Source organism: Schistocerca gregaria, chromosome 3 (genome assembly GCF_023897955.1).
Source record: "Schistocerca gregaria isolate iqSchGreg1 chromosome 3, iqSchGreg1.2, whole genome shotgun sequence".
NCBI classification, from domain to species: domain Eukaryota; kingdom Metazoa; phylum Arthropoda; class Insecta; order Orthoptera; family Acrididae; genus Schistocerca; species Schistocerca gregaria.
Genome location: NC_064922.1, coordinates 457712515 through 457731576, shown reverse-complemented (window position 1 = coordinate 457731576; position 19062 = coordinate 457712515). Strand labels below are relative to the sequence as shown.

Sequence of the window (19062 nt, the reverse complement as noted above, 5' to 3'; positions counted from 1 at the left end):
TATTGACCCTATGTCTTATCTTAGAAAATTGATTAAAGAAAGGCAAACCTACATTTCTAGCATTTGTAGACTTAGAGAAAGCTTTTGACAACGTTGACTGGAATACTCTCTTTCAAATTCTGAAGATGGCAGGGGTAAAATACAGGGAGCCAAAGGCTATTTACAATTTGTACAGAAACCAGATGGCAGTTATAAGAGTCGAAGGACATGAAAGGGAAGCAGTGGTTGGGAAGGGAGTAAGACAGGGTTGTAGGCTCTCCCCGATGTTATTCAATCTGTAAAGGAAACAAGAGAAAAATTCGGAGTAGGTATTAAAATCCATGGAGAAGAAATAAAAACTTTGAGGTTCGCCGATTACATTGTAATTCTGTCGGAGACAGCAAAGGACTTGGAAGAGCAGTTGAACGGAATGGACAGTGTCTTGAAAGGAGGATGTAAGTAGAACATCAACAAAAGCAAAATAATGATAATGGAATGTAGTCAAATTAAGTTGGGTGATGCTGAGGAAGTTAGATTAGGAAATGAGATACTTAAAGTAATAAAGGTGTTTTGCTATTTGGGGAGCAAAATAACTGGTGATGGTGGAAGTAGAGAGGATAAAAATTGCAGACTGACAATGGCAAGGAAAGTGTTTCTGAAGAAGAGAAATTTGTTAACATCAAGTATAGATTTAAGTGCCAGGAAGTCGTTTCTGATAGTATTTGTATGGAGTGTAGCCATGCATGGAAGTGAAACATGGATGATAAATAGTTTAGACAAGAAGAGAATAGAAGCTTTTCAAATGTGATACTACAGAAGAATGCTGAAGATTAGATGTGTAGTTCACATTTGCATAACTAATGGGGGCGTGCGCCCAAAACCCCTCTACTACTACTACTAATGGAGAGGTATTGAATAGATTTGGGGAGAAGAGATATTTGTGGCATAACTTGACTAGGAGAAGGGATCACTTGGTAGGATGTATTCTGAGGCATCAAGGGATCGCCAATATTTAGTATTGGAGGGCAGCGTGGAGGGTAAAAATCATACAGGGAGACCAAGAGATCAATACACTAAACAGATTCAGAAGGATGTAGGTTGCAGTAGGTACTGGGGGATGAAGAAGCTTGCACAGGATAGAGTAGCTTGGAGAGCTGCATTAAACCAGACTCTGGACTGAAGACCACAACAACAACCTGACTTGAATAGTAGATATTTTTCTTGTATTTTCTGTAATATGTTATGTATGGAATACTTCTATGGATCTGTATTGTACCTTTTGACATCATTTTGTATGCCATTTGCCAAACCTTATAATAGGTCACAAAATATTGTAAACACATTGCTTCCAAGTTATATGAGGGGATATTGTAACGAGACACCCTCTTCTAGCATTACTTTTCCTCAATAGTAATTGTTGATACCAGAACTATTTTTTGAATTTTGGAGAGCACAATATTTTCTCAGCAGCTTTTCTGAAAAATTTTATACAATTTTGTGCACAATATATTGTATTTCAGCTAAAATTTATGAAAAGGATTACATTATTTTTTATGTTGCACTGGATAAAAACTAGATCTCAATGTACAGTTAAAATTATTGTTTTAAGAAACATTTGAAATTATGAATTATTTGACACAGTGAAAATTTCTGTTATTAATTATGCAATCTAGTACTACTTATTATGTTTATTTTGGGACTCAATTATGGAATAGTAACTGAACTTAATAGAAATTCATTTGTCAAGAAAAATTGTAAACCTTGGAATATTGTTATTACCACAGAGTGAAGGAGTAGTAGGCGTACCTCTGATGTGATCAGACGTATTTTTGTATTTTGAGTGAACAATGTAATTTCGGCTTTGTTAATGTGAAAATTCAAAAGATTGTATGATATAATAAAATGTGACACAATATACTAACATAAAAACAAAAATTATACAACAACAATCTTCAAAATTATTTAGATCATTTCAACCGTAAGCTAAAATGTGAGAATTTCAGCTTCAAGAATCAGACCCCTAGACAAGAATAATGGGAACCAACTCTACACGAAAAGATAAGTAAAATAAAAAGTTTATTGTAATCTTACTCGTCTCAAATCTTCAGAAGAAGCTTTGCTTATTGTGGACAGTAGTTGGAAATAGGATGGAGGGGGATACATTACAAGATGCAAGTAGGGCTTTGCTGTTGGGTAATTGACAACCTTATACATTTTTACTTTCTTGGGCCCTATGTTCACCGTGCTGCCTGTTTTGCAGGAATTTATGCAGATTTCTGTTATTATTACAGGTGAAGGAGAGATGAACACGGTTATTGTATGTTGCATTTGTTGAATGGAAAGCATAATTGGCACACCCTTTTTCAAATTCTGTACTGAAAAGTAATCTGCTTGTGTATAACTACTATTTTCATGGATTCAAAGTCATGATACAGATTGCTTCAGGCATGCTTAGCTGCTTGGTTGTGTTTGCTTCCACAAGCTACGATCCTAAGAAGGTGCATGGACTGACACCTGTTGGTTTACTGCATATTAAATGTTGGTCTACAATGGAGGCAAAGTTATTCATTTAACAGTTGAACTAGTGTACATTGCTTTGAGTTTATCACGCTCGATTTCAAATCAGTAATATCACCAGAAAGAATGGGTAAATGTTATTTGAGACAGACATGTTCATGGACAGAGCATATCTCATTAAATCTGAAATATATTTTCATTTAAGTAGTAATACTAATAAGCATGTAAATTTATGTACACTGAAGTACATAAAATAATTCTTGGGCTGTCATAGCCATGCGTCATTAAATAGAAAGCAGTTTGTTACTTGATATTTATCACATTATTATACAGAAGACATCTGATTTTATACGCCACTTTATGCGATATTAATAATATACAAATTAACTGGTTCTGCTAAGAAATTTGTCAATGGAATAGGCATTGGTCACTAATAAATCCTGTATTTTCCTCTTAAACAGAACTTTTTTAAGAGCTAAACTTTTTTCGGTTATTGAGAAGTTAATGAAAATGTGTTTCTGAGTAATGAACATACTTCTGGACCAGTGAAAGTGACTTCAAATCTCCAAGTAGTCTGTTCTTATTCCTAGTATCAATGCTCAGCTATCTGTCTGAAAAAGAGATATATTATTTATTTCATTAAGGAATAAATGTATTGGGAAGTATCCTCATTTTCTTGATCAGGCCTATGCAGTCTGTTCTTGAGTTTATGTTAAAAATATTTCATATACTTAATTTTTGGCTCAGAAAACTTTGACTTGTTTTGATTGATATGGGTGAGAACTGAAATCCGAGGTTCCTTTATTTCCCAGGTCCATAAAACTATTATACTACACCTGAGTCATTTCAGATCATGAATTTGGATATAGTTTTAGGAAAGACACTATAGGTTATATGAAATTGAGTAGACCACATCAATATCTACACCTATACTCTGCAAGCCATCGTATGGTGAGTAATAAGGATACTTTGTCTATCACTGCCATTTCCCACTTTTCCTGTTCCAGTTATGAGTAGTCAGGGGGAAGATCAATTGTTGGTAAGCCTCCACATGTGCTCAAATGTCCCAAATTTTACCTTCATGTTCTTTTCAGGAGATTTACATAGAGGAAAGCAATATGTTGATGGAAACTTCCCGGTAGATTAAAACTGTGTGCAAGACCAATGCTCAAAACTGGGATCCTTGCCTTTGTAGTCAAGTACTCTTGAGCTACCCAAGCATGACTCACAACTCATTCTTACAATTTTACTTCTGCTAGTACTCATCTCCCCAGCAGTGAGGGCAGGTAGTGAGCCACGCTTAGGTAGCTCGGTTGGAGAGCATGTGCCCACAGAAGGCAAAGGTATCAGATTCGAGTCCTGGTTCGACATGCAGTTTTAGTCTACCAGGAAATTCCATATCTGCACACACTCTGCTGCAATGTGGCAAATTCATTCTGAAATATACTGGTTGATTCTGCTAGGAATGTATGCTCTGAGAATTTTAACACTAAACTACACCATGAGGCATAATGCCTCTGTCGTAGCACCCACTATATGAGTTGGCTGAGCATGTCTGTGACACTTCAATGTGTGTTAAATGAACCTGTAACAAAATGTGTTGCTCTTCTTCAGATACTCTCTACTTCCTGCATCTGGTATTGATCTCAGACAGATGAGCAATATTCAAACATTAGCTGAATGGGGGTTTTGTATCCTACCTCTTGTATCTGCTTTATCCCTATGCAGCCCTGTTGTGTTACATCTCACTTAAAGAAAATTATTCATGCAATTACATCTCTTATACTAAAAGCATTTCTTCACTCTGATTTCCAGTACTTATTTTAGCAGAGATGGAAGTAAACAAGATTGAAAATAATTCAAGTGATATATATGTGGTAACCAAACAATGTCAACAACAGGTAGGAATATCAACAATGTAAGAAAAGACAGATTGCTTCTTACCATAAAGAAGACACATCAGGCTGCAGACAGATGAAATTAAAAGACAATTACATAAAGCTTTCTGCCACAGCCTCCATCAGTAAAAGAGAGACACACACCATTCATACACACAAGCAAGCACACCTCATGCACACACGACTGCGAACTCTAGCATCTCCAGCTGCAATGCAACTATCACATGCGATGCAAGCAATCTGGAGGAGGTGGGGAAGGGAAAGGGATAGTAGTGTACAGATGGGATGAGAGATGAACGCTGTCTGATGGAGTGTAGAAGGACTAGACTGTCAACAGGAGCAGTGTCAGGGGCAGGGAGGTTAGCAGAAAAGGAGAGGAACAGGAGAAGACAGGTGGATGTGTTGGCAGAGGGCTGCAAAAAGACAGGTTGGGAGTTGAGAATAGTGAGTAGATGATAGGACAGAGGGGGTGGAAACTGTTGGATGGAGAGTGTGGGGGCAGTATATTACCATAGGTTTAGGCCAGGGTAACTATTTGAGCAGAGAATGTATTGTAAGGATAACTCACACCTGTGCAGTTCAGGAAAGCTGGTGGTGGAAAGAAGGATCGACATGGCTCAAGTAGTGAAGCAGCCATTGAAATAAAGTGTGTTATGTTCAGCTTCATGTTGTGCCACAAGGTGGTCTACTTTGTTCTGGGTGACAGTTTGGTGGCATTCATCCTGGTGGACAGCTGGTTGTCAGTCGTACTAATATAAAAAGCTGTGCAATGATTGCAGCAGAGTTAGTAAATGACATGATTGTTTTCACAGGTGGTCCGTCCCCTGATGGAGTGGGATAAACCTGTGACAAGACTGGAATAGGAAGTGCTGGGAGGGTGGATTGAGCAGGTTTTGCACCTGGGTCTTCCACAAGGATATGAACCTTGTGGCAAGGGGCTAGGACTGAGAGTGACATAGTGATGGACTTGGATGTTGTGGAGATTGGGTGGGCAATGGAACACCATTTTAGGGAGGGGTGGGAAGTATCTTTGGTAGGATGTCCCTGATTTCAGGGCACCATGATAGGTAATCAAAGCCTGGCAAAGGATGTGGTTCAGATGTTCCTGTCCAGAGTGCTACTGGGTGATGAAGGGGACACTCCTTTGTGGCTGGTTCTTGGGGGTGGTGGGAAGATTGGGGATGTGAGTAGAAATGGCATGGGAGATCTGTTGTGGACTACATCTGGAGGGTTGTGCCTGTTTTTGAAGGCCTTGGTGAGATCCTCAGCATACTGTGTAAGGGAGTTTTTGTCACTGCTATGGTGCCCCGAGGTGGCCAGGCAGAATGACAGTGATTCTTTGGTGTGAAAGGGATGACAGCTGTCAAAATGCAGCTTTTCTGAACTGCACAGATGGGAATCGTCCTTTAAACACATTCTGCACTGCCATAATTATTCTGTCCTAAACCTGCAGTAACATACTGTCACCACAGCCCTCACCCACCCTTCCCAGCTCCTCTCCTCTTTTGCTCATTTTTCCTCACCTCCCTTTCCCATAACCTCCTAACATTATGCCTGTTTGCTGTCTAGTCCCTGTACACTACACCAGAAAGCATTGGCCTCTATTCCAACTGATACTCTACTATCCCTTCCCTTTTCTGCCCCCTCCAGATTGCTGCTTGCATCCGATGTGATTTTTGCATTCTGGCCTGAGATGCTGGAGTTGGAGCTGGAATTGGCAGTCATGTGTGAATGAGGTGTGCTAGCTTGTGTGTGTGAATGGCATATGTCTTTCTTTTACTGGTGGCAGCTGTGGTCAAGAGCTTTATGTAAGTGTCTTTTAATTGTGCCTATCCACAGCTTGACATGTCTTCTTTATGGTAAGCATCAATCTGTCTTTTCCTACACTGTTGACATCCAGTAACTTTTTTTTCATGAAAATTAGCTGTTGACATTATGTAGACTTTTAGAATAGGACATCTATATATAATCCACAAGATACTGTACAATGCATTCTTAAATTTACAGATTCGCTAAATTTACCCAGCATTGTCTTTCTTGTAAGGCTTTCCATTTAAGATCCCCAGTAATTATTATTACATTTACATACCTAGAAAAAAATAATCTAATACCAGTTTCAGGAACTTCTGAAGATAATTTGCACTTGGTGATGTGAATATTTGTAAAATAAAACAAGTGGCAAGTTTGTAAGATGAAAACCAAATGACAGTTTAAAGAAGTTAAGTTTTAACATCTTATCAGTAATGATAATGCCAGAGTCAGTCAACCATGTAATGAGTATTGTGGGCTATAGAAATGTAAATAACATGTGGGTGGCTAATACAGTCATGCCATCAGGATGAAAGAAGAGGATCATAAATTCCACTGGCGTCAAGTTCACACTTGGCAATGCTCATAGGTATGCAACATGTCTCAGTTTCACATAATACAAGAAATCCTTCCAGCTATGAATCACTTAGAAAGTCTGAGGAAGGAGAAAATTATCTTCATTTGCTTCATTTTCAATAAAGGTAGTTTTCCTTCAATTAAGCCTAAGCTTGAGGATTGTTCTCAAATATATATTAATTAACGAAATTTAAATGGAGAATTATTAGTTGTCAGTATGAGACTGGAACCCTGTAATGAGGTAATATTTCAATATGTGTAATCAGGTGTGTGGGTACAGGGAAACATTTTACATGTCATCTTTAAAGGTAATAATCACAGTTCCTCTTCCCTTTCTGATAATAATGCTAGAATAGAAAATGAATACTCACACATCCATTGCATAGTGTCTTACTTTCCTCCAGTCAATTCCTGGCTTTGCACGGACAGTTGTCACACTGTCTAGGAGCGTTTCTCCCTCACAAGGAAAAAATTCCAGACCAAGCTTACGAACACCAGCACGGACTCTCTCAGCATTTTCATGATGCCTCTTCCATCTGTTTTCTAACCCTTCCTCTACAATTTCAGCTAGAGCTTCACGTAATCCAAAAAGAAGATTCATAGCCAAAGTATAGTGATACCTGAAACAAAAACTAAGAGTGAATATTTACCAAATATGCACAGCAATAGATTGGATCAAATGAAATTTCAGAATGAAATACACAAAATTTCAGGTTCACATCAACTTGATCTGTCAGAGATCCAATATCTTATTTTAGTGCTACTGATGAAAGTCCCATATCATCCGTACAGCTACAGCTTTCATATCTTTAACCAGAAATTGCTACAGATCCAGAGGGTCTAACTCCCTCCTTCCCCTGAACCTAATATACTCTGAAACACAACATCAAATTATAAACATATATACAAAGAAAAACAGTTCCCATATTCCACTCCTTTATATTGTGATATGAAAAGCAAATATTCAAATATAAAATGTTGTACCTTTCTGCATGTTGCAGCAAAGTGTGTTAATATCCCATTTATTAACTGATTTATAAATCGAGATGTTGTTGTTGTTGTTGTTGTGGTCTTCAGTCCTGAGACTGGTTTGATGCAGCTCTCCATTCTACCCTATCCTGTGCAAGTTTCTTCATCTCCCAGTACCTACTGCAACCTACATCCTTCTGAATCTGCTTAGTGTATTCATCTCTTGGTCTCCCTCTACAATTTTTACCCTCCACACTGCCCTCCAATGCTAAATTTGTGATCCCTTGATGTCCTACCAACCTGTCCCTTCTTCTTGTCAAGTTGTGCCATAAACTCCTCTTCTCCCCAATTCTATTCAATACCTCCTCATTAGTTATGTGATCTACTCATCTAGTGGTGTAGAGCGCCATAAAAATCGATATTCGTTCAGTGCATAAGTGGGCTATCTTTGAGGAGATGGCTTTGGGGCAGGATGTTGGACGCTAACGGCAGTTAGCCTCAGGACTTGTATCTGTGTAGAAGCTAAGTGTGAATAAATCTCTGTTTGAGAGAATTCTAGTTGTTTACCTACAACTATTTGATATTCCCTCACTGGTGACCCCGTTTTTTGTGTAATACGTGTCCGAGTTACCGCCCGACGGTTATTTACGTGCCTACCGCGTCGGGTTTCTCCGCGAGGGCCTTTGTTCAGCTCCAGACAATGGCTTTTCAGCACTCACCGCCACCCAGATTTCAGCAACATCTCTCCAGCACTCCTGCCGTCATAGTAGACATGCTGTAAGAATCTTCGGAATCCTTCAGTCAGAACATGCAGTGGAATTCATCGAGTGCCGCCAGTTTCTTCCAACTGCCAACGGTCGTGGACACTGGCTTTGTTAGTCTAGACCTTCCCACGTGTTCTCCACAGAGAGTTGGTCAGAACATTCCTACTCCTGTATCGAACGTACAATTCAATACAGTTCGTGGCGTTGAGAGAGGTTTTGCTACTTTGGAAAGTCCAGTAGTAAATTCAAACTCTAATCAGTTACCGCCAAGTGTGTATCCTTCCGCGCCAGCTAGTCAACAGGTGTTCAATGCTCGCCAAACAGCAAATATCACACCGAGTGTGCATCCTAGTGGACGTGTGTGGGATCCTTTTGTTGCTTCTAATCAATTCAACAATTTTGTGCTGAACAGTAATTACTCCGACATCTACAACCAGCCCCACCATTCACGGTCGAGTGAATACTGTGTGCATAACGGACATTCACCGACGTACTTAAGTACTTGGGGCTTCTCTCCGAGCTATGATCCTCACACCGTTCGAGCGTCCGTTGCTTCTCAGCTGCCCCCCCGGCGTCAAGTGAATTTCGCGATTCCCGCAATACGGGACGCCAATAATTCGGACTCGCTATCTTCTGCATGCTCTACTTCCATCCGAAGTAATAGGTGCACCTCCTCAGTGATTGCAGTGCCGAATCTGCCGAAACTACCAGACTTCAAACCCGCTCACCCGGAGTTCTGGTTTAACCTGGTTGAACAAACATTCAATGTCTGTGCTTTGGATGATGATGCATGCTTCGCCTGCCTCATGAACCATCTTCACGATCGCGTCGATTTAATTTACGATCTGGTCAAAGCACCCCTCCTTGCAGGGAAGTATGTTGTGGCGAAACAGATGATACTGGATCGCGTCTCTAAAACCGGAGAGAGAGAATGTGCGACAGCTCATCTACGAAGAGCGTCTCAGCGACAGGTGTCCGTCCCAGCTGTGGCGGTGCATCCGTCTTCTCGTCGATGAACAACTTATGCCTGATGACACGCTCGCAGAAATCTGGACTGAAAAGCTGCCTTTGCCTGTCCAGACTGCAATCTCTGCATATGAAGATAGGCCAGTAAATGAACGTTTACACACCTCCGACAGAGCATACTCTGCCTGGCAATGTGAGCTCTGTGCACTGCATTCTGGACGTGACCGCACTAGGACGCTTCTTTCTGATGCCACGCTCTTATCTGGTGCTGCTAATAACAAGTTTGTTAAACTAGCCTCCCGACCTGCACCTTCAATCCCCTGCAATGACAGTGCATCGGCCTCTGTGGAAGACTCTGGGGCACATACTCTGTCACCTAGCAACTACCCACAGGAGCACAGGCCCCCCCAACCTTACTGTTTCTTCCAAGCGAGATTCAGGGAGCAAGCTCGCAAATGCCAGCCACCATGTTCTTAACCAAACTCCAACCGCAGGTAGGCTACAGTGCCACCTCCTGTGATGTAAGCAACTGGCACCATCCCACGTTGCACTCCGTTTCGGACAACAACAGTAAGTGTGGTCGAGTCTATGTTCACAATTTACGATCAGGTGTATGTTTTCTCATAGACACTGGCGCAGATGTCTCTTTGTTGCCAGTTTGCCTAGCAACCAATAAAGTGCAACCACACAAAACAGTACTTCGTGCAGTGAACTTGTCTACCCTACAGTGTTCGGGTTCCACTTTGTATACAGTGAAACTTTCGCCCGAGTGGAAGCTGGAGAGGACGTATCTAGTGTCAACAATTGAAGACCCTATTCTCGGAATTGATTTCCTCAAGCACTATCAGTTGTCACTAGATTTTGTGCAAAATACTGTGTTCTACCCACCCCTTAACAAACACATTCCTTTCACTCCGCCGAGTGACAGTTCGGCTAACACCAAACATGTGTGCTGTGCTAAGAAGTGTGTAAACCTATTCTTGGAGCTGCAATCTTGGACAAACAAGTGGCTAGTGGAGTGCGCCAAGTCTTCGAAGTTGCAGATGGAACGTACGGAAATGCTGCTGCATCTCCACGACATACACCACGAGTTGTGAACTCTGTAAACTGTGTCAGCACCCCGTTCTGTAATGGTAGTGTACACCCAAGTGCTCATGCTCCTTGCATTCCGAATGGAAAATTAACTTTCCAAGCTCGTGGCAATGAACTACGGTCATCTGCTGTTCGGCCACGCCTACTCATGCTGACAGTGTTCTTAGCGGCATGTCCTGTTACCAAGAACCAGTGTACCAACCTCGCCCATGTTAACACGAGTGCGGCCTTTATGCAGCCTTCGAGTGGTTGGCACACCTGTACTTCTGTGCCCTCAGTGCCACAGCTTTGCCCATCCGCCACTGCCTGCTCCTCTTCATGGACATGTGACTGTCGTTCCGTGTCATGTATTGCGGTAGTCACTAATGGCACAGCTCATCGGTTATGTCTAACCGATGGGCCACCCATATTGCAATGCCCATGCCACCTCAAGCCGGAATTTATGAAAATTGCAAAAGAACAATTGGATGATCTATTATAAAAGGGAATAATTGAACCTCCTTCCGGTTGCTGCGCTAGTCCTATCCTGTTTGACCAAAAGAAAGACGGTACTTGGCATATGGTCAGAGACTATAGGCGTATAAATGCCCGCACCATCATTGATAAATATCTGGTCCCACACATTGCAGACTTCAATCATGTGCTCGCAGGTGCAAAGTACTTCTCTGTTTTGGACTGTAAGCACGCATTTCATCAGATTCCCATGGCTCTGGAGGATATTGAAAAGACTGCCATAACCACCCCCTTCGGGCTGTTCCAATAGAAATTTATGCCATTTGGGTTAAAAAATGCCCCCCAAACGTGGAAGCACTTCATCAATCAAACTTTATCCCATCTAGACTTTTGTTTCGTATACATGGACGACATATTGGTTTTTGCTTCTACTTTGGAATAGAGTGAGGAGCATGTTCAAGCCATGACAGATATTTTAGCAGCCGCTGGTATTGAACTGAACAATAAAAAGACTCAATTGCACCAGTCATCCGTCACATTCCTAAGTTATGTTGTGTCATCGGACGGTCTGACACCACCGCAGGACAAGATCAAGCCTGTTCTCGAGATGCTATGCCCTCAGACCTATAGGGAATTACGCAGGTTCATTGGAACAGTTAATTATTACCGAAAACATTTGCCAGCCACTTCTGCGGTGCAGGCTCCTCTCACAGATGCTCTTGCTGGCTCACTAACTTCTGGCACCCGCCAGGTCCCATGGACACCAGACATGGACAAGGCATTTAACAAACTCAAACAGCTGTTGGCCTCCACTGTCACTATTGCTCATCCACGTGCGGACGCCACAATGTTTATCACTACTGATGCTAGTGACAATGCTATTGGCACAGTACTGAGTCAGACATACAATGATGTTACGACCCCCCTGCAGTTTTTCTCAAAAAACTAAACAACGCGCAGAAGAAATACTCAGCATTCGACAGAGAATTGCTTGCAGTTTATGAGGCCATAAGGCACTTCAGAACTGATGTTGAGAGACGAGATTTCTTTGTGCTCACTGATCACAAGCCGTTGTTTCCTGCCATAAAAAATCCTGCGGCTGATCCGCCCCCATGACGCTTTCGTCACATCGATTACATCTTACAATTTACAAATGACATTCGCTACATCTGAGGAGCGGACATTGTGGTTGCTGATTTTCTCTCGCGTGTTGGTGCTGTCACAACCTTAATTGACTTAACGGACCTACCTCGGTTGCAATCGGCAGACCCCGATACCATGCAGTTAATTTCGGACCACAGCTCCACTCTCCAACCGGTACGCTCTACTTTCCCTGGCATATCTGACTTAGTGTGGTGTGATGAATCGACTGGTACATTGTGGCCATTCATTCCTAAGCCCCTTCAACGCCAGGTCTCTGACAAACTACACACATTAGCACACTCCGGTGTCAAAGCTTTCACCCGTCTGGTAGCTGAACGGTTTGTCTGGAGAGACATGCGCTGCAACTGTCAGTCTTGGGCAAGGGCATGCATGTTGTGTCAACAGAACAAAGTTTCCAGGCACACTTCCTCACCCCTTGGCTGTTTTGCCCAACCGCCAGGCCGGTTTCACCATGTTCATGTTGACCTCCTAGGCCCTTTGCCCCCCTCCGAGGGTTTCCGTTACTTGTTTACAGCTATTGACAGGATGACTTGGTGGGCTGAGGCTGTGCCTATTCTGAACATTACCTCTGAGACAGTAAGTCGAGCATTCTTAGATTTGTGGATCTCTAGATTTGGCTCACCTGTTTACCTCACCACTGACCAGGGGCGACAATTCGAGTCTTCAGTTTTCTCTGGCTTACGTAAAATGTGTGGTATTCTCAAAATTCATACTGCTGCATACAACCCCCAAAGCAATGGGCTTGTTGAGCGATGGCATCACACCTTAAAGTCTGCCCTGCGTTGCCATGACTCACTATGGACAGAGGCACTGCCCTTCGTGCTTCTTGGCCTCCGTGCGACTTTCAAGGAAGACCTCAAGGGTTCCGTAGACGAGTTTGTGTATGGCCAACCTTTGGTTTTGCCTGGAGAATTAGTCACTCCCACCCCACTTCCATGGTCCTCTGAGCTCCCTTCACTTCTCGAGCGGGTGGGCTTGCACTGCAGCAAAATTCAGCCTCCATCTCCGGCTGCTCATACACCTCTGCGCATGTACGTACCACACACGCTAGACTCTTGTGAGTACGTGTTTCTCAGAGACGACTCAATCAAAGCCCCACTTCAGTCGCCCTACACAGGTCCTTACAAGGTAGTCAAACGCTCTGAGAATAACATGGATCTCCTCATAAAAGACTCTGTAACCACAGTCTCACTCAACCGATTGAAACCAGCTTTCATTGAGCCTCAGGTGAACCTCCCTAATTCTGCCCCTATTTCTCCCACTCCTGCTTTGAGCGGCCATCCATCTTCCCATACCATGCATTCTGGTATTGATTCTCCACAGCATGCTTCTCTGCCGAGCACTGCTCCTTCTCCTCATTCACCTAATTCAAGTGGCCAATCTTTTCGGGGCTTCACTCCTCACAGTCCTCGCAGTCGAACTGCCAACCACTCAGATTCTACCATAGTGTTACCATCTTCGTGTGACAGCTCTTTGTCACACCATTCAATCCACGCTGGCTCCTCGTTGCCTTCGGTCACGCTCCCTCGTCTGTCAGCTGATCGCCCGAGGTTGTCTCCTGCACAGTCCAGTGAACCTGCCACCCCCCACTTAGCAGATGCTTCCCCCTGTCATGGCTTTCCCACACCTCTCTGCCTCCCTACCATTGTGCGTACAGGTGCCACCCAAGAATTCACAACACCTGTACACCCTGATGACATACATAAATTATTGGTTGTCGTAGATGGAGATACGGTGTGTGTGCCTTTATTAGGCTTTCTGGCAAGGTGATTCTCCACCTGCCGGCTGACGAAGTGCTACACCTCCACTCCAGGACGGGACGTCGTCTTCAGCCGCCGGCGTCACTTGCTGACTTCGCCGTCGGCGTATAGCACCATAAAAATCGATATTCGTTCAGTGCGTAAGTGGGCTATCTTTGAGGAGATGGCTTTGGGGCAGGATGTTGGACGCTAACGGCAGTTAGCCTCAGGACTTGTATCTGTGTAGAAGCTAAGTGTGAATAAATCTGTATTTGAGAGAATTCTAGTTGTTTACCTACAACTATTTGATATTCCCTCACATCTAATCTTCAGCATTATTCTGTAGCACCATATTTCGAAAGCTTCTATTCTATTCCTGTCCAAACTATTTATCATCCATGTTTCACTTCCATACATGGCTACACTCCATATAAATACTTTCAGAAACGACTTTCTGACACTTAAATCTATACTTGATGTTAATAAATATCTCTTCTTCAGAAACGCTTTTCTCGCCATTGCCAGTCTACATATTATATCTTCTCTACTTCGAACATCATCAGTTATTTTACTCCCCAAATAGCAAAACTCATTTACTACTTTAAGTGTCTTATTTCCTAATCTAATTCCCTCAGTATCACACGACTTAATTTGACTACATTCCATTATACTCATTTTGCTTTTGTTGATGTTCATCTTATATCTTCCTTTCGAGACACTGTCCATTCTGTTCAACTGCTCTTCCAAGTCCTTTGCTGTCTCTGACAGAATTATAATGTCATCGGTGAACCTCAAAGTTTTTATTTCTTCTCCATGGATTTTAGTACCTACTCCGAATTTTTCTTTTGTTTCCTTTACTGCTTACTCCATATACAGATTGAATAACATTGAGGAGAGGCTCCAACCCTGTCTCACTCCCTTCCCAACCACTGCTTCCCTTTCATGTCCCTCGACTATTATAACTGCCATCTGGTTTCTGTACAAATTTGTAAATAGCCTTTCGCTCCCTGTATTTTACCCCTGCCTCCTTCAGAATTTGAAAGAGAATATTCCAGTCAACATTGTCAAAAGCTTTCTCTAAGTCTACAAATGCTAGAAACGTAAGTTTGCCTTTCCTTAACCTTTCTTCTAAGATAAGTTGTAAGGTCAGTATTGCCACATGTGTTCCAATATTTCTACAGAATCCAAACTGATCTTCCCCAAGGTTGGCTTTTAAAAGTTTTTCCATTCGCCTGTAAATAATTCGTATTAGTATTTTGCAGCTGTAACTTATTAAACTGATATTTCGGTAATTTTCACATCTGTCAACACCTGCTTTCTTTGGGATTGGAATTATTATATTCTTCTTGAAGTCTAATGGTAGTTCACCTGTCTCATACATCTTGCTCACCAAATGCTAGACTTTTGTCAGGACTGGCTCCCCCCTAGGCCATCACTACTGCTAATGGAATGTTGTCTACTCCCGGAGCCTTGTTTCAGCTCAGGTCTTTCAGTGCTCTGTCAAACTCTTCACGCAGTATCGTATCTCCCATTTCATCTTCATCTACATTCTCTTCCATTCCTATAATATTGTCCTCAAGTACACCACCCTTGTATAGACCCTGTATATACTCTTTCCACCTTTCTGCTTTCCCTTCTTTGCTTAGAACTGGGTTTCCATCTGAGCTCTTGATATTCATACAAGTGGTTGTCTTTTCTCCATAGGCCTCTTTAATTTTCCTTTACCCCTAGTGAGATAAACCTCTACATCCTTACATTTGTCTTCTAGCCATCCCTGCTTAGCCATTTTGCATTTCCTCTCGACCTCATTTTTGAGACGTTTGTATTCCTTTTTGCCTCCTCCATTTACTGCATTTTTATATTTTCTCCTTTCATCAATTAAATTCAATATGTCTTCTGTTACCCAAGGATTTCTACTAGCCCTCGTCTTTTTATCTACTTCTTCCGCTTCTGCCTTCACTACTTCATCCCTCAGAGCTACCCATTCTTCTTCTACTGTACTTCTTTCCCCCATTGCTGTCAATTGTTCCCTTATGCTCTCCCTGAAACTCTGTACAACCACTGGTTTAGTCAGTTTATCCATGTCCCATCTCCTTAAATTCCCACTTTTTTTGCAGTTTCTTTAATTTTAATCTACAGTTCATAACCAATAGATTGTGGTCAGAGTCCACATCTGCCCCTGGAAATGTCTTATAATTTAAAACCTGGTTCTTAAATTTCTGTCTTACCATTACATAATCTATCTCATACCTTTTAGTATCTTCGGGATTCTTCCATGTATACAACCTTCTTTTATGATTCTTGAATCAAGTGTTAGCTATGATTAAGTTATGCTCTGTGCTAAATTCTCCCAGATGGCTTCCTCTTTCATTTCTTACCCCCAATCCGTATTCACTTACTACATTTCATTTTCTTCCTTATCCTACTATCGAATTCCAGTCACCCATGACTATTAAATTTTCATCTCCCTTCACTATCTGAATAATTTCTTTTATTTGATCACACATTTCTACAATTTCTTCGTCATCTGCAGAGCTAGTTGGCATATAAACTTGTACTACTGTAGTAGGTGTGGGCTTCATATCTATCTTGGCCACAATAATGCTTACCCGCATTCCTATTTTTCTATTCATTATTAAACCTACTCATGCATTATCCCTATTTGATATTGTATTTATAACCCTGTATTCACCTGACCAAAAGTCTTGTTCCTCCTGCCACCGATCTTCACTAATTCCCACTATATCTAACTTTAACATATCCATTTCCCTTTTTAAATTTTCTAACCTACCTGCTCGATTAAGGGATCTGACATTCCATGCTGTAATCCATAGAACGCCAGTTTTATTTCTCCTGATAACAACGTCCTCTTGAGTAGTCCCCGCACAGAGATCCAAATGGGGGACTATTTTACTTCCGGAATATTTTACCCAAGAGGACGACATCATCATTTAGCCATACAGTAAAGCTGAATGCTCTTGGGAAAAATTACGCCTGTCGTTTCCCCTTGCTTTCAGCCGTTCACAGTACCAGCACAGCAAGGCCATTTTGGTTATTGTTACAGGGCCAGATCAGTCAATCATCCAGACTGTTTCCCCTGCAACTACTGAAAAGGCTGCTGCCCTCTTCAGGAACCACACATTTGTCAGGCCTCTCAACAGATACCCCTCCATTGTGGTGGCACCTACAGAACGGCCATCTGTATTGCTGAAGCACGTAAGCCCTCCCCACCAACGGCAAGGTCCATGGTTCATGAGAGGGGGGGGGGGGGGGGGGGGGGAGACTCAAGTATGACTTACAAAAATAATAACTAGATTATTACTCACTGGGTGTAGAATGTGTTCAAAAGTGAGTAAAATAAGACATGGAAACACAATTTCATACAAACTATGTTTTAAAGTGCAAAACTGATGTATTAGCATTGTGAGTTTTCTATTGATGCTGTCAAGTCACTGGACAGAAATAACCAAAATTTACAGTAAACCACTCTTTATTCATGCATGATCACATGAAAATATAGAACATAATCTGAAACAACAAACCAAAGCTCAGCCCCCCCACTCCCGGGAGTGCGCAACAGTGGGAAGAGGAAAGGGAAAGATATAGTCCACCATCCAGTAAGGAGGATGGACAGGTCAACCTACATGTGTAAACAGGACCAGCACAGAAGGTGGCAATGTTGGGGGAATGGCAGAAGATGGGGACATGCATCTTGAGCATATCGTTGATGCCGAGTGTCACTGTTATTCCAGCTGCATCCATCTCATCTGGAATGGGGACTGTGCCCAGGATGGTTACATGAGAAGTGGATGTGGCCTTGTGCAGATCCTTCCTCGCATGAAGGACAAAGAGTGAAGGAAAGCTCATTGCAAGGATGCCCAGAAGTGTTGACAGAAAAACTGAGCTCATCAACAGTAGTCATAACTGGCATTGTAGGAGATGGGGGGGAGAGGGATATTGTAGTTTAGGAGAAACACAAGTACACACTGGGGTAACAGCAGGTAATAGCACTTGCAATGCTGTAATGTCACAGCAATGTGTGGCTGAACCTGAGGCAGGAGATCATCACACACAGAGCCTGAGTGAGACAAGGGAGGGGGGTCATCACACACAACCAATTAGTGACTGATGTGCATATGCTCAAAGCACACAAGATCTGGTTGGTGCACAGGTGGAGGTGTGGTATGTGTAGGTCCAGGGTCATCCCATGATGGTGCAGAACTCATCTTCAGAGGTTGTGGGATGTATTCTTTGATCATTCTCTAGTTTAATACCCTGAAGTGAAACTGTCTGATGCCGGCAATTGACACCGCCAAAGGAGGTGATCAAGGCTGTTTTTGGTATGTCAATCTGTTCCATACATATTTGTAAACATGGCTTGTGGTAGTCCTAAGCATTAAAAATTCATGCTCCACTTAGTAGTTGGCTTTTTAAACCCCATCCCCAGCTCTTTTCTTTGAACAGTGATTACCATGACTATGAATTCTTCACTGACATTATGCTGACTGGTCAACTTCCATTGGAATTTAAAAAGGCAAAGATAATATCTGTTCTGAAAGCTGGTAAACCCAGCAACATGGTAGAAAGCTATCGCCCCATTACCCTACTTAGCTGCTGCTACAAACTTTTTCAAAGGCTAGTATATAACAGAATATATAGTGCTATCCTAGAGAATGTTCCAGTTGATCAAGCAGGCATCAGACCAGGGTGTAACTGCTGCAACCAAGTATTGTCTCTCACATCCTTCATAGAGTCAGGATACCAAATGAAGCAGAAAACATCTGTGGCATTTGTTGATCTAACTGCTGTCTTCGACACTGTATGGAGGGAAGGCCTTATCTACAAATTTCTCTGCATCATACCCTGCAGAACAATGGCTGGACTGATTAACAGCATGCTAAGCAATCGGAAGTTCCAGGTAATCATTGGAAGCAACATAAGTAAGGAGAGGAAGCTAAACAATGGATTGCCACAAGGGTCAGTACTCTCACCATTACTGTTCAATCTATATCTATCTGATCTACCTAACACTTCATCCAGAAAATTCTACTATACCGATGACCTGGCTCTAGCCATACAACACCAAGAAATGAAGACAACAGAAGAGATTCTAACCAATGACTTGTCTGTATTAGA

At 42.2% G+C, this 19062-nt stretch overlaps 1 protein-coding gene across 1 annotated transcript in view; it reads right to left on the bottom strand.

The window, feature by feature from the left end:
• LOC126355964 (alanine--glyoxylate aminotransferase-like) overlaps nt 1-19062 on the bottom strand; it is a 62597-nt gene that overhangs the window by 17266 nt on the left and 26269 nt on the right. The window contains exon 6 of the mRNA XM_050006570.1: nt 7151-7399. Within this exon, the coding sequence (XP_049862527.1) occupies nt 7151-7399 (249 nt within the window). The remainder of the gene's footprint in view (nt 1-7150; nt 7400-19062) is intronic.